Source organism: Phaethon aethereus, assembly GCF_964289735.1.
Source record: "Phaethon aethereus genome assembly, chromosome: 21".
Lineage (NCBI taxonomy): Eukaryota > Metazoa > Chordata > Aves > Phaethontiformes > Phaethontidae > Phaethon > Phaethon aethereus.
In genome coordinates this window covers 666,340-687,862 of record NC_138597.1, presented here as the reverse complement: position 1 = coordinate 687,862, position 21,523 = coordinate 666,340, and the positions used below count along the sequence as shown (strand labels likewise).

The 21,523-nt window shown below is 54.5% G+C and overlaps 1 protein-coding gene across 1 annotated transcript in view; it reads left to right on the top strand.

Annotated features, from left to right (window-relative positions):
- Nucleotides 1-1,106: 1,106 nt before the first annotated feature.
- Nucleotides 1,107-21,523, top strand: part of EPHA8 (EPH receptor A8) — a gene marked incomplete at both ends in the record, with an annotated part of 48,503 nt that continues 28,086 nt past the window's right edge. Inside the window, 2 exons of the mRNA XM_082009335.1 lie at nt 1,107-1,191; nt 13,690-13,754. Coding sequence (XP_081865461.1) covers nt 1,107-1,191; nt 13,690-13,754 — 150 coding nt within the window. The remainder of the gene's footprint in view (nt 1,192-13,689; nt 13,755-21,523) is intronic.

The following is a 21,523-nucleotide window of genomic DNA, read 5'->3' as shown; positions in this document are numbered from 1 at the left end:
TTTCCTGGGGTGAGTGGCTGGGGACAGGGCAGGGCTGCGGTCACACCTCGGTCGCCTGACCATGCGCGCTTGGACAGGCGAGTAGCCCCCCCACACGTGGCAGTGGTGCGAGTCAGCATCTGCGGTTACGGTGGGCAGGTTCTAGTGATCATTCAGCATTCGGGTAGGGAAGCAGTCGTGGCCGCTGTAGGGGGTCGGCTGACAGATGCCAAGTATTTAACGCTGAGCGAGGTACTCACCTGGCTCGGCAATTCTGGCAGCTCCAAATGGGAGGGATGCAGAGGCTTCCTCGGCGAGGCTGTGGGGAGGATACTTTGCGCTCCCAAGGCAGCCCAGACCCCCGTCACAGGGCTCCCTTGCCCCACGCCTGGCCTTGCCCACCCTGGGATGACTGCTGCATCCTCCCAAACTCTGCTTTGGAAGGGGTTGGCACTGTCTCAGGCGGTCAGCGTGGCTGTCAGCAGGCTGGGTGTTGTGAGCCCTGGCTGCATTGTCCTCTGTTCCCACTGCCCCAGCTCAAGGGCGAGCGGAGAGTGTTTGCCCCAGGGCGATGTGGCATGAAAAGCATCAAGAGAGGGGGGTTCTGCCTGTCTTTCCGGTCCCAGACACGCAAGGGCAGCACGTGCAAGGGCTTTTCCTCTCCGTGAGCACCAGGCTGCCCTTCACACCTGACCCCGGCCGAGCACAGAGCTCCCCGCCGGACCACAGCTTGGGCTGCAAGTTTGGCTCTCGCAGCAGCCGGATGAGAGCAGCGAAGAGGGGCAGGGAGCACGGAAAGCGGCGGGGGCTGCGCGAGCGTCTCCGGGGAGGGAGGACGGGTGGCAGGGGGAGCAGGAGCCCGCCGTCCGGATGCTCAGGCTGGGTACAGCGTGCGTGTGTGGCGCGGGAAGGGGGGCTCGCTGCAGAGCCCACCCACCCCATTGGCTTGCGAGCGGTGACAGGCAGGCTGCTCCCTCCCTGCCGAGCCGCTCGCCTGTGTGGATGCGAGCAATGTGCGCAAAGTGCCTTTGCATTAGCCGGCGTGTGCTGTAGCTCCGGCACTCGCTCGCAGAGGTGCTGGGACGACCGAGGTGGCCCTGTCCCGTGCCTGGTGGCCCTGCCAGACCATGGCATGGGCACAGGGGGATCTGACATCCTCGCTCTCCATCGTCATCACTTTGGCTGCCTGCCTCTCTGCCACCACCAGCGAAGGTAGGAACCGGGGTGGCCCTGGCACGACGGGGCAGCGTTGGGGGGACCTGCAGGATCGCTGCGGCTGTTTGCGTGTGCCCGCGTGGGTTGCTAGCTTTGCTGGGCTCAGCTTCTCCTTGCTCCCAGGGGAGCGCAGCTCCACGTTCCTGCCTGCCTGAGTTTGCTGAACCTGGAGCCTCTGCACTAGAGGCTAAACTTCAGATCTGGGCAGGAGGACTTCATTTCTACAGCAATGCCTGCCAGCTCTGCCTGGCCTCCCCTGCAAGGCTCTGCTGCAGCGTGCAGGGGTGGCTGCAGAGGGGACGTGGACGCAGGCACCAGCTCAGCTGTGATCCCCATCACCAGAGCTGGTGACGGCATGGGGCCGGGTGTGCTGGCCAGGCGGCCTGGGCTGCAAGGGAGCGAGAGGGTGGGCACGGGAGGGCTGGTGGAGGGTGTGGAGCTGGAAGGGCACTCAGATGGGAAACTTCTCACAAGGGAAAGGGCTGAAAACTTTCGAAGTGGGAAGCAGGGATGCAGCTGGGGACTCGTTCCCGACATCCTGATGTCAGCACCATCAGGCCTGCTCCTGCTACCCAGACGCCCACCCTGCTGCTGGCTGCGCTCGTCCCCAGCCCTTGTCAGCAGTGCAACCCTGCTCCGGCGTCTTGAGCCCCCCTCGGCTTCGGCAGCGCTGCTCCTGCTTGCCTGCCTCCTTCCGCGCTGGCAGCGGCGGCACAGCTGCTTCCCAGGTCTGCTGATCTTCATCACCTGGAGATCTGCTGTTCCCGCTCCCGAGCGTGTCCTTGGCACTGGCAGCAGCATCCTTCCTCCCTTCTGCTATGCCTGAGAGCCGCGGCCAGCACGACGCAGCCCTCCGCAGCAAGCCCCCGTGCCGGTGTCCCTACCCGGTGGCAGTGGTGGCATCCCTCCCTTCTCCTGTCCCTGCATCCCTGCCATCCTTCTGGCACACCAAGGCCACGGGCTGGCCCCACGATGCCTTGTGCACTTTGCAGCACCCAGCTGAGCCAGGACCTTGTGCCTACTGCCATCGTCCAACACCCACCCCCACCTCCCCTCCCACCCAGCCTGTCTTCCTCACCTGTATGACCCATCTCCAGCTATTTGCTGGTCCTAACCCTGTTTTCTGCCAGCTGTCCGCTTCCTGGCACTCCTCGTGCCCCCTTCCCCACTGGCTTTCCTGCCCTTGTGGGGGGATACATCGGGCTCTTGCTGCTGAAGACGGGCTGTGCGGGTGCAGGGTGGGACCCCAGCACCCCCGCGCTCCCAGCCCTTGCTCGCCTTCCTCTCGTGCCCCGGGCCCTGGGCAGAGTGCGGTGCAGGATGCTGTCCGTGCTGCCCCGGGCTCTTGGTGCTGCAGCCCTGCAAAGCCAGGCAGCCCTGCCTGAATTCGGCTAACCCTGGGCATGGATAACCGAGGCTGGGGCCTCTTTGCTTTCCTCTGTGGAGGAGATCGCTGGGTGCTGGGGTGGGTTTTATGGCATCTGTATGGACGGACAGACCCAGACTGCCGTCTGCCTGTCCCCGCCTGGGAAAGACCTGGATTTCCCGCAAGAAACAGGAAAGGTTTCCTGGAAAGGAAAGCTAGGCTCAATAACAGCCTTGGTCAGGGAGATGCATGGGGCTGGGGGTGAGCCGGGCTCTGGGGAAGACCAAGCGGGCTGGGTTTGGGTGAGACCAGGCAGATGGTGCTGGGTGGCATCAGGACAGAGTGTGGGACCCTGCAGAAAGCTGGTGGTGCTCCGTCTGCTGCCCCCAAGGATGCTCGTGCCTCCATGGGTACTGGGGCACCGCTCTGTGGTGGCACGGGGCAGCTCAGTGCCAGCCGGGCCCCGCCATATCGGCGGCGGAGCTGGGGATGTGGCTGCAGGCTCCTGCCAGCATGCGGCGTCTCGGTGCCGGGGCAGCGGCAGCATCCGTGACGGGGCAGCGGCAGTGATGGTGGTTGAGCGCCCGGGCATGGGGATGGGACTACAGAAGTGGGGAGATGCTGCAAAGTGCAGCACAGCCCTGGTGCCTCCTGCGCTCTGGTTGTGCTGGGCTTTGCTACCCCATTTCGGCAGCGCGTGGCACGTGCGGGCATGGCGTCAGGGTGTAGCCATGGTGCACAAAGGTGCCGGCGGCTCTGACCGTGACCTCTGCCTGCTGCCACAGCTACGCTCTGCTTCTTGCCGTGCATTTCTGGCCATGCTACCCAGCAAACCCAATGATCGTTTAGGAGCTGGAGGGTAGAAAATTACAGCCGCAAAGCAAATTCGGGGCCGGTGCGTGCTTCACTCTGCTTGTGCATATTGGGAGGCAATTGGCATATAAAGATGTGTATTAACCTGGAAAATGGCTTCAGTCTGATTTTCTTGCCCTTCCAAGAGCTCCTGGTACTTTTCTCTTTCCTGAAAGATTGTTCCAAGAAGTTTTGAGCTTATATTTTTCATTCCTTTCTTGCATGCAGTGGGTGCCCTGGAAATGGGAGGAAAAGGGAATCACCGTTCTGTGGGAAATCCCCACATTTCAGTGTGGCCATTGCAAAATGCATTGAAAGCCAAAACTCAGATTTTTTTTTCTGGATGGATGAAAATTTGCAGGATGTGGAAGATTTTCATTTTGAGCACTGAAAAAATTTTGTCTGGAATTGTTAAATTGCCTTAGAGCAGTGAGGTAGAAAAGTTATTTATTTATTTATATGAAGATAGTGTGATAGACTAAAATATGTACACTATTACACACCGAGTTACACAGGTGAAAATATTAAAGCGTATATTTTATATGACACCACAATTTGAAATTTAATAATAAAATATGAAATATCTTTGTTGTATTGAAAGAAAATCAGATGAGCAGAAATTACCGCATTTGGGGCTTGGATGGGGGGTGACAAAATTGTGTTTTCTGCCAGAAAATGGCACTTCAAATGCTGCTGCTGGGGACTGCTCCGTCCCAGGCGGTGCGTCCGGCACATCTCTGCCCTTCGCCCGTGAGGTGGGCGACCGTCCGTGCCGTCACAGCACCGACCCCGTGGCCTGCGGGCGCTGCCTCGGTGGGGAGCACGGTGCAGCAGGGAAAGGGGACCCAGGGACATTCCCCAGCATTTCAGGGCACATCGGGACAGCCGAGGCAAGCAGCGGGTGATAGAGTGGGCTGATGTGCAGGGAGTGTGCTGGGGACGATGCAGAGCCGACGACACGCGGGTGCTCGCCTTTGCCCCCGCTGCGGGGCCGGTGATGGAGACGTTTTGTTCCTCCCTGCAAGAGGGACGGGGTGCAGGAGGGCACCGGGGTCCTTGGGAACACCCAGCAGTTTGCTGCCTGCCCAAACGGGGCCAGAGGAAGGGTTTGGGGCGACCTCCCCGCTGATCTCTCGATCGTAATCTCATTACTTGCCTCTCTGCTCAAAGAGAAAAAGAGGTAAAAACTCATCTGCGTGTTTATTCAACGCTACTTTTCTACCCCTTCTGCAGCAATGCTGAAGTCAGAGGTGCAAGAGAAGCAAAGCTCTGAAAGGGAGAGGAAATAGCTTTTTTAGTTGTAAAAAAGCTGTGGGGATGCCGTGTTTCTCCGTAAGAATAGGAAAGAAGAGGTTTTAGGTATACAGACTTTTGTTGATGGGGGACGGAGAAGCATTAGCTCGAAACAGGGAGTTGATTTGGGCTACATTTGAAAAAAAAAAATTTTGGCGTGTGTAATTTTTTGATTGCTCCCAAAATGCTGATATAAAGCAAATACTTGCATGATTTTAGGTGGGTTTATGGGGATATGCTTCTGGTCTCATCTTCATTTCCATCCTTCTTGTATTAATAGCTTATAAAACTTCTGGAAAATCAAACCCCAAAATTTGCAGAAAAATAACACAACGGCACACAAAATGCACCTACTCTGTGAGCTTTTTTTTCACTCTCCTTGAATTCCAGTCTCCTGAAATCTTGAGGTTTTTTTTTACAGCGAAAATAAATGGGCACCCATTTTCGTGATGGTGGAAATAGATCTGATGAATCCAAATTTAAATACAATTGAAAACCCCAAGAATTACTACAGGGATGAAGAATTCTCTATTTTTTTGATTGCTGAGAAATGTTTAGAAAAATATTTTACCGAAAAGAAAACCCACAGCAAACAAAACAACCGACCCCATCCCCAAAAGATGCTCATCCAGGGAGGGAGAGCAAGCGGCTTGTCCCACACATCCTGCTGGGATCGGCGCCTGGGCCCCGGCGGACAGGGCTGCGGGGAGCACCGGTTTCATCAAGACATCCTGACACCTCCGCTCTTTGTTTCGGCCGGGATCTGCGTTTCGTACGTCCCTGCTTGCCTCACTGGCAGCCTTCAGTGCTGCCTTTATCTCCAGGGGCAAATCCATTCATATGATAACTCTATTCATACCCTGACAGTTTTTGATAGTTCATTCTCCTAACCCCAGCACGTTTGCATGACCAACACTCAAAATTATTCCTCTGCCACAGAGAAACAATTAACCCCTTCGGCCCCAGTAGTTCAAAAGTGAGCGGTGGGATCATGCAGTCGTGTTTCCTTTAAAAAGAAACAAAAAAACCCCCATGTCCTGCCTCTGTAGATACGTGGTACTTAAGGTCATAAATAACAACATAAAGGATGTAACTCCTTTATGGATCAGGTCCAGCCACACCAATAAAGCCTAATGAACTGTGTTTGGCCCAGGCATGCTGTCCAGAAAGGTATTCAACATTTACCTGAAGACATCGGCAAAGGCAGACCCATCACCGCCTTTAATAATTCGTTTCAATGGCTCATCAGCCTCAGCCTTAGAATATTGGACCCCTCTTTTTGCCCATACAAATTTGCCTGGCTTCACCTTCCAGCCATTTGTTCATGAGGCTTTTCTTGCTAGGTTAAAAAGCCTGTATTTTTCTCCCGTGAAAGTACACGGAGTGTAACTGGGTGCTTCGCTCCCCTCGTGGTCTCTGTCGGTTCCCCTCTCTCAGTTTTTTTTTCTCCAGCCCTGGTGTCGTGGTTGTACTTGCGGGATCTTCTGCTCTGTCTCCAGTTTCTCATGTTTAAAATGCCTTAACCCTGCAAGCGAGTGGCAACGGTGCTGGCTGCAGCTGCACAGACCAAGTGCGCGCACAAGTCGCCGAATCCCTCCTTGGGTGCAATACCTTTTGTGTTAGGAAATTCTCCCATACAATTTTTAAGGACTCTCATGATATTTCATTACCAATGGCATGAGATATTCAGCCTGTACCCTCAAACAGTTCTAGTATTGGTATTTTTGTCTGTGAAATTGTTCCGGTTTAGGAAACTATTTTTAAGAGAGCAAAATAATTGCTTTTAAAAGAAATTAACTCACTCTAAAAATGTTACTGGTGTTCAAATAGCTAAGCATGGCTTAGGGTGGCCAACTGGTGTGGGAGCAAAAGACATCAGCCTGTACCCTCAAACAGTTCTAGTATTGGTATTTTTGTCTGTGAAATTGTTCCGGTTTAGGAAACTATTTTTAAGAGAGCAAAATAATTGCTTTTAAAAGAAATTAACTCACTCTAAAAATGTTACTGGTGTTCAGATAGCTAAGCATGGCTTAGGGTGGCCAACTGGTGTGGGAGCAAAAGACATCCTCAGAGAAATTAGGGAAAAAGCATCGAACAGCCTGAAAAACTGCCATCCAAAGCCCCTTCAGATAATCCAGATAAGTGAGCACATTTGCAAAAATCCCTACTGTATCCTCCCAGAGAGGATAAAACTCAAATCTTTGCCAGGACTGCTGGATGCAGTCGTCAGTGGGCAGGGCACAAGGGTACGTTTTTCGGGGTGCTGCAGGGTTTGTCCTACTGATGGATTCATGGGCTCTGCTACAGGCACAGGTCTCCAGCACCAGGTCCACCCAAGTCGCTGTGGGTGGCATGGGAAGTGGCCGGGAGTGGCACTAGGGAGTCCTGATTTTGGGTAAGGAATATGCAAAATCCCAAGTGGGCAGGAGGTAACTGAGGGGGCATGTTGGAAGCGGTGAGATACTCTGGGATAAGGACCTGGTATGGTGTTAGGGGCTTGCCTGGCGTGAGCTTCGACTCCCAAAAAACACAGCAGGAGTCAGAAACCTCAGCGGCTAAAGCCGAAAACACATTTGTGTCTGTTTTGCTATACCCAACAAGCACGAGAAAAGAGAAGAGGGAGCCAGGACTGGTGTGAGGACACCAGCACAAATCCCTCTGGAGAGGGCTCCCATTTCCCCGAGACTGTACCACGCAGGTTTTGCTTACCGCAAGCAGAAGAGGTGTATTTTATGTTAGAAAACTCTCCTGTATAATTCTTAAAAACTGCCATGATACTGCGTTACTGGTGGCATGAGAGATTCAGCCTGTCCTTGAACCTGGGACTGCAGCTTGGTGGAAGGTGGGAAGTCCGGGTCCGGGTGCAGGTCCGTTACCTGTTCTTCGAGCTCCTGGGTTTGGGGACACTGGTCGGGGATGCAAGCAGCTGTCCTTTGTGTGGGGGTCAAACGGATGAGCTCTCGCAGAGCTTTAGCAAAACGAGATGCCGAGGGGTGACTGCGCAAGGCGCAGGCTCCTCTCTGCTGATGGACGCATCTGTGTCATCTTGCCACCCCTTGGGCTCGGGACACTGCATGACTGCCAGATGGCCAGAGCCAGGCCTGGAGACACCAGGTCTGCAGAGGCCCCCTCCAAGGCTGCAGGGACCCTTCAGCTGCCCTCGGTGCTCCCCAGTGCCTGCCCCCTCCCCAGCCTCGCCGCGGCCCTGCTCCTTCCCCTGCTCACATGGGGTGTTTCCATGGAACTCCTTGCCTCTCTGACCTTTCTCACCACCCCCATCCCCAGAGCCTTCCCACCTCCTCCTCTGGCTTCTGCCCTGAATCACAACGAGCCCAGCTGCCCCTTGAGCCTGGAGCAGCTCCTTCCCCACGGGCACGAGCTCCCGGCCCAGGGATGCTCGCCCCTCGCTCTGAGCCGTGGGTCCAGACCCATGCACACCATCCTTGCGCCTTGGGGCAGCCCGTGTTTTTTAACATTTCCAGGCGGTTATTTATGTCCAGCTTACCATGCACTGTTTGCATCGAAACCTGCGCGTGCCACGGGGCTGGGATGCACACCGGCACTACAACCCCCCGCCCGGCAGTGGGTAGTGTGCGTGCTTTAATTTGGGTCGCCTGAACCGGCGTGTGCAATTCGCCCTAGCTCTCCCACCGCACACGAGCATCGGGAGTCTCAAACAGTGGGAAACGTGAGCGTTTTACATCTCTATTTTCTTGCCTGTATTTCTGCGAGGGAATATTTTTTTGTTGTTTGGCTTTTGATGGGGTTTATTTCTGGGGAAAAAAATGCTGCCCTGTAATTTCAAGGGTTTTAGCCTCGGAAAAAATACTTTATTCAGGGTGTTTTGTTTTGTTTTGTTTTATTTCATTTTTTACATTATTTCACAACACCTCAGTCCTACCACAGGTTATGCTCTTGTGCTGCACATTATCTTACATGATATCATGCAGGGTCTGGAAGGATCAGGTTGATCATTTTATTTTTAAAGCCTGAACTGCAGCTTTTTGTTAGCACTGATTGAACAAACAAGCTTTCTTCCTACATCAAAGTAACTTCTGCTCCTGGTATACTGAAAAGGGGTGACCCTCTGGGCAGTCCTTACGGGCATTACTGCTCCTGATGCATTACAAAATGATATAAAATTAAATACAGAAAGTTCACAGCAACAATCCAGAGGTCTGAGAAGAAATCCTGAAATGGGAATTAGGGCACGTGCAAAAAGCAACAGTGCTTTTTCACAGTAATTGTTTGAAAATATTTCTTTTTAACATTTTTTTTTTTTCAGCCTGATTCTGGCATTTCCAGAAATGTGGAAATGCCACATTCCTGCCGGATTTGGTGACATCTTTTATATCTATCTGCAACGGTTTCCTAAATTTCCTCTCTGGGTGGCCAGGGCCAGTGGGTGCCGATGCGAGCACCATCCCCACTGTGTCCTTAGTACGTGCAGCCTGGTGGATGTGCAGCCGCTGGACAAAGCCTGCCTGTACCTGGCTGCTCGTGCGGCACAGCACCGGTGTGCAGCACCCCGCTGCCCTGGAGCCGACCTGGATCCGCGCGGCACATCCACTGCGAACAGGTCCCGCATGGGAAGAACTGACCTACCCTGCAGGCTAGCTGCTTTTGCTCAAAGCCCCAACGGCTGGTGAATAAATGACTATTTTTTTGTCTTCAAAGATAAATATTGTCCCAGGCAGGCGGAATCTGAAAGCAAAAGCATCCCGTCCTGTCTCCCCGCGATGCGCCCAGGCCAGTAAGACACAGCTTTGTTGCTCGGCTTTGCCTCCCGAGCTGGAAAGGTCGCGGCTGGCTATTCAGCACGCCCCTGCATTAAGCGGTGGGACACAAATAGCTGACCCCCCTGGCCCCACCTACCCCTTCAAAGTCCTGCCTGAGCTTATGGGAAATGAATGCCGCTGGCTCTTGTTCCCCTCCTCTCAGGGAGCCTCTCCCTGCCCCTTTCCCATACCCCAACTCTCTTCCCGCTGCGGATAACCCTCCCGTGTCATTCCCTCACTGAGTGGGGTTAGGGATGTGGGGCCGGCGTGGGGTGTGCAGACCCACATAGGGCTGCGGGGACTGAGCCTGCCAGCCTTTGGGTAGCAGGGAGCAGGAGTGCCTAACCGTGCTGCTAAGAGTTTAATTATCAATGCAAAAGGCGTTGTTGCATGGGGGGGAGCCTTGCTGTGAATCTTGGGAGGCCTTTGAAGTTGTGATGGAGAGGAACCGAAGCCCAAGGGAACAGGGCTGCTCCCACTGACCCTTCCTCCCCACGCCTGCGCTACAAAACCCCTGCCTGGGAGGGAGACAGTGGAGTAATTAGAGTGAGGACCACAGTGGGTTAACAATTAGCGGGGGAGCTCGGAGCCCTCCTTGGTCCCCCACTGCTCTTCTAGAGGCTGGGACTAGTTGGCTGCATCCCCCAACATGTCACCCCCAGGCTTGTCCCACCAGCGCCCCGCACCCCTGGGCAGGCTGGGGCTCCGCAGGCTCCCCTGGGCTGGGCCGCTGTGGCTCCCACGGCACTGTTCCTGAGCCCAGGATGCTGGGATATGGGACCCCAAGGTGCCCACGCCTCTCTTTGCGGGGATGTAATACATCCCTGCAGGAGCAGCGGCCACCAGCACAAGCGTTGGGAAGGGTTTCTGAGTGCTCACTCTTTATAGATATAGATATATGGCACGAGATATATGGCCCCAGGCAAAATGCACATCCTCTGGATGCTAACCCCTACCTCAACTTCCTCGCTCATCCCAAGCAGTGTTTAGAATTTTGTAGATATGTGTATGGATATGGATATGGATACAGATACAGATATAAACACAGATATACAAATAAAGATGTAGGTATAAATAAATTATACATATACATCATACATACACCTAGTCTTCAACCTTTGCATAATCTGCATCTTTGAGGTTGCAATGTGCACTGCTAACGCAACATTACGTGATGCAACTTTAAAAAGGGGCAAGTAGGCCTTGCCTTGCGTGAGGCTCCGTCTCAAGACCCCAGTTAGTGCTGGGGAAGTGACCTGCTCTCTCCTAGGTGCTTCCATTTGAATGGGCAATTGGGCTTGACAGCTTTTCCACCAGGGCAAGAATTTCCCCTGGCACCTCCTGGTGTTTTGGCTCAATACGCCAAGTCAAGGCCAAGGCACAGAATAGGGAAAATACAAAATGGCACTCAGGAAAACAAAATGGAGCTTGCAGTTTGAGACTGATACGTATGGAGCTTGCAGTTTGAGACTGATACGTGCAGACAGTCCATAACATCAAACAGAATTTCCCAGCTGTAGGAGAAAGGTCTCCCAAACCGGCACGTTTTCTGAGAAATGTTGCGGCTGAAAGGGGTCCTTTGTGGCGGTCTTGCTCGCCCTCCGGCATCGAGGGTGGGCTCTTTCTGAGCATTGCCCCCAGAGAATAGACGTAAGCCGGGAGATCACCTGCAAGGGGCTGGACGGGGCACTGGTCGCATATGATGCGGCAGGTTCCCTTCGGTGTTGGTCTCTAGCCTTTCCCTGGAATGGATGGTTGGGTTTTGGGAGAGTATTAGTCTCCCCATATCCGAGCACAGCATGTAATAGTGCTGCTAGATGGATGCTCATATCCACAGACACGTGTCCTGTACCATGAGTTAATGCAAGAGCTCTCGGACGCGCAATACCTTTATATTTGTGCAATGCCCACTTGCAGTGGGCTTTTAATGCCTAGGACTCATATGCGCTTGGCTGAAATGCTTGCTGAGAAGGAAAAGAAATAACTTAGCCCTCTTCTTGCAAAGAGGCATAAGCAATCTGCTCCACAGGCGTGTTGCGGGGAACGCAAGCTTGTGTAGTTATTTGTGCACCACAGCACCCGCAAGGAGACTTCTCCTTCATCTATATGATGTTGGGTGACAACCATATGGTTCACATGGTGGGTTGGGGTGTAGCAAGCTGGCTCCAGGTCCCACACACCACTGTGCAGACAAGCCTGGGGTATGTCCCACCATGCCTGCTCCAATCTCAGCGCCGTTCCCCGTGGCGCGATGCTCCGGCTGGACCCTGTGCGGTCCGTGCAGGCTCCTGACGCTGCCTGGAGAGCAGCAAGAGCAGCCATGTCCATCGTCTGAGCACCTCGGCATGGGAAAGAGGGTGCAGAGACCACAGCAGGGTGGAGAGGGCGTCTGCGAAAGTGGTCCCCTCACCTGCAGCCTGCCTGCTGAGGGTCACCGGGACCATGCTCCTGCACTGTGAGCAGGGAAACTCCTGAGCCCAGGCTCCTGCTGGGTGAATTACCCAGGGAAAATAGGCAGAAAATCTTCAGATTAACAATAACAAATAAAAATTATTTGAGATCTCTGAGGTAATTACTCCGTGCTGAGGGCAAGGGGCCTCTTTAGCAGTGGGAGCAGCACCGTGCAGGGAGTGGGAGGGCTTGGCCTGCTGTTGGGCCAATGGAGTCACACAAGAAACCCTGGAAATTCTTTCAAATTGTTCTGCTAACATTAATAAATGCCTTAAAAGCTCCTAATCTGCTCTGTCAGGAGCATGACGTCCGGGTGTTTCACAGCCAGCTCACGTCTCTGCTCCTCTCCCCGCCCCCCTTCCCTGCCTGGTAATAGCAAGTGAAAGTGGCACCCGTTCCTGCGGCCGCTGGGACCAGCACCACGCCGAGCCCAGCCCTGCTGGGGCTGCAGCCACAGCCCTGACGTGCCCCGTCGCCGCCGTGATGAGCTGGTGCCTTGCGCCGAGACCACCACCCCTCCAGAGCCCAGGGACCGGCCGAGACGCGGTGCTGCAGCAGGGATGCTGTGCCACGTGGCCTCCAAGGGCCGGTTTGATGCTGCTCGAGGGTGAGGAAAAGCAGCCAGCATGGATGCAGCATCCAGCGTGGGCTCGGCCTTCCTGGGCGGCTGTGGAGCGCTGGGGAAAGCTGGTGGCCCGGGAGGGCCCTGAGCAGGCCTGGTGCTGATGAGGGGTGTCGAGGCGTGGGCACGCTGGAGTCGGTGCCTGCTGCACCTCTCCCAAGCCTCCATCCCGCTGGATCTGTACCCTGGAGCTGGGGCTGGGGCTGAGCAAGTCGGGGATTATCAGGCAGCGGCAAGGCTCTCCTCTGCCTGATGCTGCGGGGTCTGGGTGTGGGGCTCATGGCCAGCAGATGACACCCCGTGCGTGCAGCAAGGCCATGGCGTGCCGCTTTCCCCGCGCCGCTGACGCTGCACAGGTTTCCACGGGAGCTCCTCAGCACGCTCGAAGGCGTCTCGCCTCCCCCTGCAGAAGCTGCTCGGCTCTCCTCGCAGATTTGCCCGTACCTCCTTGCTAAGCCGGGCTCCCGGTTGCGGCAGGGCTTTTGAAGGGCTGGCTTTGATGGGCCTCCTCATGCAGCCTGTCCCCCATGGTTTGGCCTCTGCAGTGGGGTGTCGGCCAGGACCATGGGGGGTCACTTTGTGCTGGTGCCAGGTGCCACAGTGCGTAATTACAGCAGCTGCTGGAGGGCGGACTTCAAACCGGTGACGCTGGGGGGGATGTCAGCCTCAAGGGCTCGGCGACGCCTCCGCGGGAGAAGCGTCCAAGTGAGGAGCGATGCTCCGGCTGCATCAGTGCTGGCCCAGGGCGGGGCTGGTGGACAACCTGATGCCTGGAGTTTGTTTCCTCAGCTCCCCCTTACTTTGCACCCGCTCTGACCTGCTGTTTGCAGCCCCCTCTCCTGCAAACGGACACGTGGCGCCCAGTCCTATGGCCAGGACTGACACAGCCGCACCCCAATTCTACCCCAAACCAACAGCTCCGGGGAGCACCGTTTGTTGCCATACCCTCGCTCCGTATCTGCCTCAGCTGCAGCCAGGCAGGTCCCCGGCAGCAGCCCCATGGATTGATGGGTGCAGGGGACCATCGAATGAGTAGAATGCGAGGAGGGGTCGTTTGTGGTGGTTCGGTTCCTCGCCCCTCGGGGACAGGGAGAAAGCTTTCTAACACAGCATTTTGCTCCTGTGTTTTCCAGTGAACTTGCTAGACACGTCAACAATCCTGGGGGACTGGGGCTGGATGACTTATCCCTCGCACGGGGTAAGTATGAGCCGTCTGTTGGCACACGCGGCACCCCAGTGGGATGGGTCACCATGGGTCCCCGTGGGCAGGATGGGTGGTCATCTCAGCCCCAGGCTGGCACCTTGGTCAGTGCTGATGGGGCAAAGAGACCACGTCTGTTGGGAAAATGTCAGACTGAAAGACCAGCAGTGGGATGTGGCCGGTTTGGAAATGCTGTTTAACTCTCCGCGTCCTCTGATAGGGATCCAGGTTGTCACAAGGTCCTGAGCTTTGAGGGAACTCAAGAGCTGGGTCGCCCCACGGGCAGTCATGCTGAGAAGCATCTCATTCCTTGCTGCACTGGGGGAACATTAGGAGGAACAGCCCAAAATGACTGGGAAGCTCTCAACCACCTGTAATCAGAGGAGTTTGCTGTGGAAACTGGGCGAGAGAGGCAGGGGAGCATCCCCTGCGGATAGTTTCTTACAGGGAAGGGGGATGTAAATCATTCCCGTTGATATCATAGAAACATTTACATTGGAAAAGACCCTTAAGATCATCAAGTCCAACTGTTAATCTAACAGTACACAATGCACAGCCCTGCAGTGTGGCCAGGAGGGATGTAGACATGGTGACACCCATGTGAGCCTGCCGTCTCTACCGGCTGGATCCTCTCTGCATGCTCCCTTCACTCACGTTTCCATGTCCAGGTTTTCCTGCTGCAGCAGCTTTCTGGAAATTGTGAATTTCAGATGTCAGCAGTGACCTGGCTGAAAGTATTTTGCTCATTCATTTAGGGAACAGAAACAATCCCATAAATAAACACAGGACCAACTGCAAGGCACAGAAGGGTTTGCTGCATGCACAAAATGTGCAAAATTGGGGTGCCTACCTGGCTTTTGCTGCTGTGCTGATTTTTCATGTCCGCTCTTTTTCATCTACTCTCTGAACTAAACGGTCCTAATCTTTTCAATTCCACCACCTACAGAAATCTTCCCAGGCCTCTAATCATTTTCATTGATCTGTTGCTTGAGAATTTCAGCCCCTGTGCTGTTTGAGCAGAAGTGATCAGAACTATGAATTCATAATAATAAGAATGATCAGATTTATATCAGACATTATCATATATGTAAATATATTACATCATTAACTCAGCTCTAATTTTAGCAGTTAGCTGTTGCAAAGATGACTATCCTGGAAATCTAATAGATTTCGAGGTACAAGGTCAGAGGGGACTGCAGAACTAATGTGCCTGCATAAATACAAGCCTTCAGACCCGTCCATTCACTTGCATCTCAGAAAAGCCCAGCTTTTGGAAAAAAAAACATCCTTGACCACAAAATTGCCAGTTGTGGTATATCCTCCAGGTCCTGTGGTGATGATGTTAACAGGTTGCTCTTAAAAACCCATCGCTGTGCAGGTTTGCATGGCTTCAGTTTCCAGCCACCAGATCCTCTCTGCCATTGTCTGGATCAGGGAGTTGTCGTCCCCTTCATGGTCATGCACAGACTGCCCTCGGTCGTGTGGATCACTGTCCTGTCACCCTGTGCTCTCGCACTACAGCAGATGCCCAGCAGTCCTTCACCAGCAGCCCAGCAACTCCTGACCCCTAATACATGTCTGAAGTCTCCATTCTATTAGTGGAGTTTATTAAGAATAGTTAATACTGGAAGCCAAAAAAGAAAAAGAAAAACATGTATAAAACTTGTATAACACCTAACACCAAAGCCACCTCTTGGACATGCTGCCATGTCCTCCTACAAGTCCTAGGTAAGTCATGGAGTGACAACACTCTTTGCACTCTGTGCTTTTGCCCAACTCATGGCCTTGTTACCGCAAGGATGACCATACAGCTGTGTGAAAACTGCCTTGAACACTTTAAGGGAGGGTGCCTGGGTTTCTATGTGATGTTCTTGCACAAACAGCTTTGCATATCTTTTTCCAGCTGGATGTTTTAATGGCTCCTCTGAACACTTGTCTGGACTGTGGTTCTTCCTCCATGGGCGTCATCCTGAAAGAGCATCTCATTCCTTTACCCTCCTGCTGGTCCTTCAGCTCCAGGTGCTTTTTGAGTAGTAAATTTGCACTTGGATCCAGTTGCTATCACTGGAAAGGAGGTTGGATAGGGTGCTGGTGTCTCAGAGAAGCTGCTGTAGGATATTCGCTCTCAGTGGCAATGATTTGGCACTGAGCAGATGCCTCCTGAGCAGCCCCTACAGCAGCGTTCAGATTCAGGTGGGAGAGATGCTGGGTGACTTGCAGGCTTGGTAGCTTGGGTCCACATGGCTCCAAGCCTGGTGTGATCTCTGCTCCAGAAAGGGACCGAGTTTGCTGGTCACAATCTCAGGTGTCCCTGGGACTGTCCCTGCTCACTGCGGCATGCTGTGACCCTGGCAGTCCTGGGCTGGGTAGAGCCCAGTTGCTGGTGTAGTGTGGAGGTGGTGTACTGTGAAGCCAGGTTTTATTTTAGGTCCCTTATTTTTGCGGCTATTTCCTTAATTCAGATAGTCCTGCTGGAAAAAAAGGTGCCCTGCCGCGCTATCCTCTCTTGCTGCCTGATGGCTGTCCTGCCTGAGCCACGGCTGGAGCATGTGCTGGGTGCCGGAGGTTGCAGGATATCCCCGCAGCATCTCTGCTCCATCCACAGACAGACACATCACAGCATCCTCCTGCCAAGGGACGGCGTTGCTGACCCTGGCTCCCCAGCTGAAGTCACGCTTGTTTTTGCTTTACCCACATCTCAATTCCCCTGCCCCACGTGAGCCCAGGGCCACCTCATGGGTGGCAGTGGGGAGGTGGGTAGCTCTGGGTGGGGCTTTGCATGGCACTAAAGAGCACAGAGCCCCAGTCCCCAGCCTAAGTAGTTTAAGAAGGGGACTTGTGCCCACTAGCTCAGTCCCTAGTGCCCTACAGCTTGTTTTTCCAGCACCTGCAGGTCCTGTCCCACCTCTCTGGGGCTCCTGGGTATGCCAGAGGAAAGGCAACAGTCTCAGAGGTTTCCTCTTCTGGACTGGGAGATCCCAGAGCTGCCCACACAACCAGGGCAATAGTCCAAACCTTTAGCAGTGCAAAACTGGAAGGGTACCACTTGCAAAGTCCTGATGTTTTCATCACACCTGTGGGCTAGGTGAGCTCACCTCACAGGACAGTTTTTTTCCTCTCTGGGTTTGCTGTGGCCAGCAAGAGCAGCAGAGCAGGGGGCTGGGAGCAATGGGCACAGTGGGAGTCAGCAGCACCATCGGCCCTGGGGAGTGTCAAGTCATCAGGGAGGCAAGCGTGGCCTGTTCTGACATTTTCTCTTGCCAGACAATCAACTGAGGGGTAATTGGCTGTAATTGCCGCTCAGGGGTTTAATTGTGCCCCCCCCCTCACCTCCAGCCCGGAGACACGTGCAGGAAGCGGAAGGGTCATGGGGAGCATCCCTGTCCCGCAGGCTGCGGCTCCTCTCAATTATAACTTCAAAGGGCTCCCAGGAGCTTTGCAGCTCGCTCCATCCCCAGAACAATTCCCTTTGCATTGAAAATTAAACTCTTATCAGTGCCGTCAAAGAGGCTGCCCCTTCCCCTTCTGTGCCGCCGGTTTCCCAGCTCTCCCCAGCAAAATGCCCCAGTGTCCCAGTGCCCTTCTCTCCCCTCTCCTTGCCTGGCATGTCACCTGCCGCATCAGGGGGAGCCCGATCGGCCCCTTTGCAAATTGCTTTTCTACTGACTAATTAAAACACTGATGAGGTAAGTCAACATATTATTAATAATTATTGTATCGTCTACTTTGATTACAAAGTCAAACAGGAAACGGTTTTGTTCAGACACAGGGTATCTAAGGAGCTTGAATGACGCCTTGCAAAAGCTAATTATAGTGGGAGCACCCTGAGCATCAGCGAGAGGCCCCCCCATGCTGCCCACGACACCCCCACCTGCCCCACTGCCAGCACCTCCGTGCTCTGGCCCCACAGCACCCCCTCACCGGGGGGTCAGCCCAGAGAGCTGGTGGGCATCTGCCACCCAGGCAGCCGCCCCAGCGCCTGGCATGCTCCATGTTGGCTTGCTGGTGGGAGCACCAGGAAAGGCCTTCAGAGGTGGTTTGCACCCCCCACCCCTGCCCCTCCGCTCCTGGTAAAGGGACGTATCCTGAGGCCTCTGGGCACAATTAACACAATTAGTGCTCTTCCCGCATTCTGCAGTAGGTCAGTGAGAAAACTGGCAGAAAGGCACCAGATTTGCTTAAATAACCAGCTGAGAGCACAGACAACACATTTTTGCCTGCGGGACGGTCTCTCAGCAGCGTTTGCACATCAGGGATGGGCATTTCATGCTGGTGTACAGTGCTGCTGTGAACACACCAAGACTGAACTGTTTGCCTACACAGGAGGGGACTTTTCTTGCCTAGCTCTGGTCCTGCAGCCGACAACCAGTTCATGGCTTGGGTGAACCCCATCTGACGTGTAGCTGTTGTGGAGCAGGGTCTCCCTTTGCCCCAGCAAAATCCCTGGTCCCCAGTCCGAGCTGTGCTCTGTGCTTGCCATTTCAACCCCCTTCAGGGTCATGTCTTTCTCCTTGGAGCACCAAAAGATATTGGGGTTCTCCCATCTGCCCAGGCCATGTCTTCTGCCCTCCGTCACTTTGATATCCTTGTGCCACTTCTTGGGTTTCTCTTGCAATCCGGAGCCTCTGCCTGGATGCAGGAATACCGGCAACTTACAGGGCAAGCTGCGGCAAAACTCATTTTCCTTGAAAAAAAAGATGGGTAGGAAAGGACCATTGGAAAATAAAGATTTAGACTAGTAATTGAGATAAAAGCTCATCTCCCAATGCTTGTTCCATAAATGCCAGGTTATTGCTAATTCCCCAGACACTGGTCACTACCAGGAGTTAATCACCTGCAGTGAAGCTCAGGGTAGTTAACTGCCTGACAAATCGCTCCTTAGCCACGGCAGTGGCTGATTTCATGAGGATTATCTCCATTAATGCCTCCCATCTAATGATTTATAGCTGCAATAACATCCTTCTCTTTTTTTTCTCCCTCAGTGACAGTGGTGCGAGGGACCCGGCAGCTCCTGGGGAGGTGCCCATAGCTCAGCGCTTGCTCTTGGGAGGAAGGAAAGTGCTGGATGCCTCAGCAGCAGCAAAAGCTTTGCTGTGCAAGGCAGACCTGGCATCCCCCCTGGAAGCTGTCCCAGGGCTGAGGAGACCTCGTCCCTTGGCTCCCTCCGTGGGCACCGCGAGGGCTGGGGGGGCTGAACGGCTGCTCCAGGGGGACGTGGTCTCTCCTTGTGTGTCACCCCCTCCGGTCCTCCTCCCTACTCTGCTGCGCTGCACAGGCCCTGGGAGACTTCTAAGATCTTGCTCAGCTGCCCAGATATCTGGTGTTTGCATCTTTCGCCCTTCATAACCTGGAAAATTTTTTTATAACTGGTGTTGACTTTAATTTAAACTATTAGGCAAGTCCCTGAATACAGATGCAATCATGTACCCCCCCCCCGCCCCGAAACGTGTGTGCTCACCACGTTAATTATGATGTCCTCATTTCCGTCTCGCTAGGGGATCTTATCACAACGACGGGGGCCAGGCTGAGCTTCGTTTAATAAACGCCACTTCAAACCATCAGCCGAGAACAGGAGATGCTGGGGGCAGGATGTGTGCACAGTGCATGCGCTCTTGAACCCATCCAGCACCAGCGACTCCGCTCTCTGGCTGTAAGACCCTGTAACTGAGGTGAAACAGAAAAACCCTTCAAGTCAGGGGCATTCCTGAAGCGGCTCCCTCCATCCCAAATGCCCGGCGGGTCCTGGCAGAGCTCGTGGGACCTGTGTTGCCTGGTGGCACTCTGGGAAGATGCACCTGGTGACATCCAAGCCACCAGTTCAGGTGGCCTGCCTTCCCTCCATGCATTTCCACTGATGGCAGAGCACTTGCCCTGTAGGCTAGCGGTACAGGCGTGGTGTTTTGGGCTAGTCTCAGACTGGGGTCCTGAGGCACTGCATATGACCCTGGGAAAGAGCTGACAGCCCGGTCGCTGTGCAAAAAAGCACCAGGTTTGAAAGAGCGATGCTGCCAATGCAAACCCCCCGAGTTCTCCCCTGCGGTTGGGCTGACCGTTTCCGGTGTGTGGAGATGGGCGTTGAGCTCCCTGCTCTGACACCAGTAAGGATGCTGCCACCTCTGGCAGTGCCACAGGCATTTGGGGACACTGCCATCATGAGCAGTGTCTCCTCTGACAGATTTTGGAGAGAAGTGAATGTCTGGAGACCTAGAGCAAGCACACTAGCTGGAGGCCAAGGCACTTTGGTGCACACAATAATCTCATATTTCCCTTGCCAGGCACTCCTGGAGAGCCCCAAGCCCCGCAGATGTTGCAGAGGGGATCTGGCTGTGCCTCGTGGGGAGCACCCCTGCTCGCCACCCTCAGCTCTGCCCTCATCCCACGCGCAGCTCTGCCTCGTTTCCCCCGGGGATTTCATCAGGGAAGAGACAGGAAACAGATGTTGTGTTAATTTGTGCTCGATTAATTTTGACAACGACTTCCACGCCCTCCACAGCGCTGCGGTGCGTGCACACGCTCGTGGGGGCGCAGGGAGCTGGCTGGCTCCTGCCGGCCCCGGTGCAGGGGTGTGCCGGGAGCCGTGCCGCTCCTGCACGCGCGGCAGGGCACCCCGGTGGCCCTTGGCCAAGCGACTGGAGTGCGTCCCAGGTGTCGCAGCACTTTCCATGGGCTCTTCCCTGCGGTTGGAGAAGCTGAGGCGTAGTAAGAGGGGTGCAGCCACAGACCCCTTCGGCAAAGCACGCGGGCAGCCTGGCCCCTTGTCTACCCGAGTGCTGGGGTGCAGAGCAGGACTTCAGTGATCCTAGGATGAACCTGGGCATTTCTGGAATTCAGAAGAGATTTGTTTTTAAAAGAACCAGAAATATTTTTCTCTCCTGGCAGTGGCTTGACTTTCACACCCTTTGCCAGCATATTCACCTCTGAATGAGCTTTCACTGAAGTTTGCACCTGGAGCTGCTGCGTTTTCCAGGTTGCTTTAAGCTTTTTAGGAGTGAGAAGCAGAGTTTTCTCCTAAATGCAAGATGCTGGGGGTGTTTTGAGGTTGTACATCATCGAAATGATCACCCTAGCACTACCAGAAGGCACAGCAACACCTTCTGCCCAGGAGCTGCAGGTCGAGGAGGTTAAATGGGGAAGGGCTTTCCCATCTGAGAGGGAAAACGGTCCTTCTCAGGAGCAGGCTGCCATACAGGTACCACTGATAACTGCTGTCCAGTATCTCTCTGGAGGCATGATGCCCTCCCCTAGCCGTGTCCTGTCCCTGCAGCACTGGCGGCCACACAGCGAGGCTGTGGGGTGCCTGTCCCAGCAGCTCTGCATCCTCGTCGGCTCCCACAGTCACTGGGATGAAGCCTTCAGGCTCACCCACTCTGAGCCGAGCATCAGGCTCCTTCTCTCTGGGCTGCTGTTGGTTTTGCATCTCTAATGAACCACATGTCACCGACTGCATAAAAAAACACCATTTTTGCCCTGTCAGAGCAAGCCCAGAGGTTTATTTTAATGTACTTGCAATGCTGCTTAAAAGATCTGTTTTCCCGATCTGCGCACAACTGCTGGAGCTTTGCTTGGCTCCCCCAGCCCCCCCAGGCAGCACACAGGTGCAGGGCACGCACAATGCTGATGTGGGGGGCTGCTCCCCATGGGCTGCCTTCGGCCATGCAGGCAGAGCTGGCAGCCCGAGGCAGGTGCGGGCAGGGGGGTGCTGAGGCTGCGGGGGGCGATGGCTTGGTAGGCAGAGCAGCAAGCGCTGCAGGGGTGCCGATACCTTC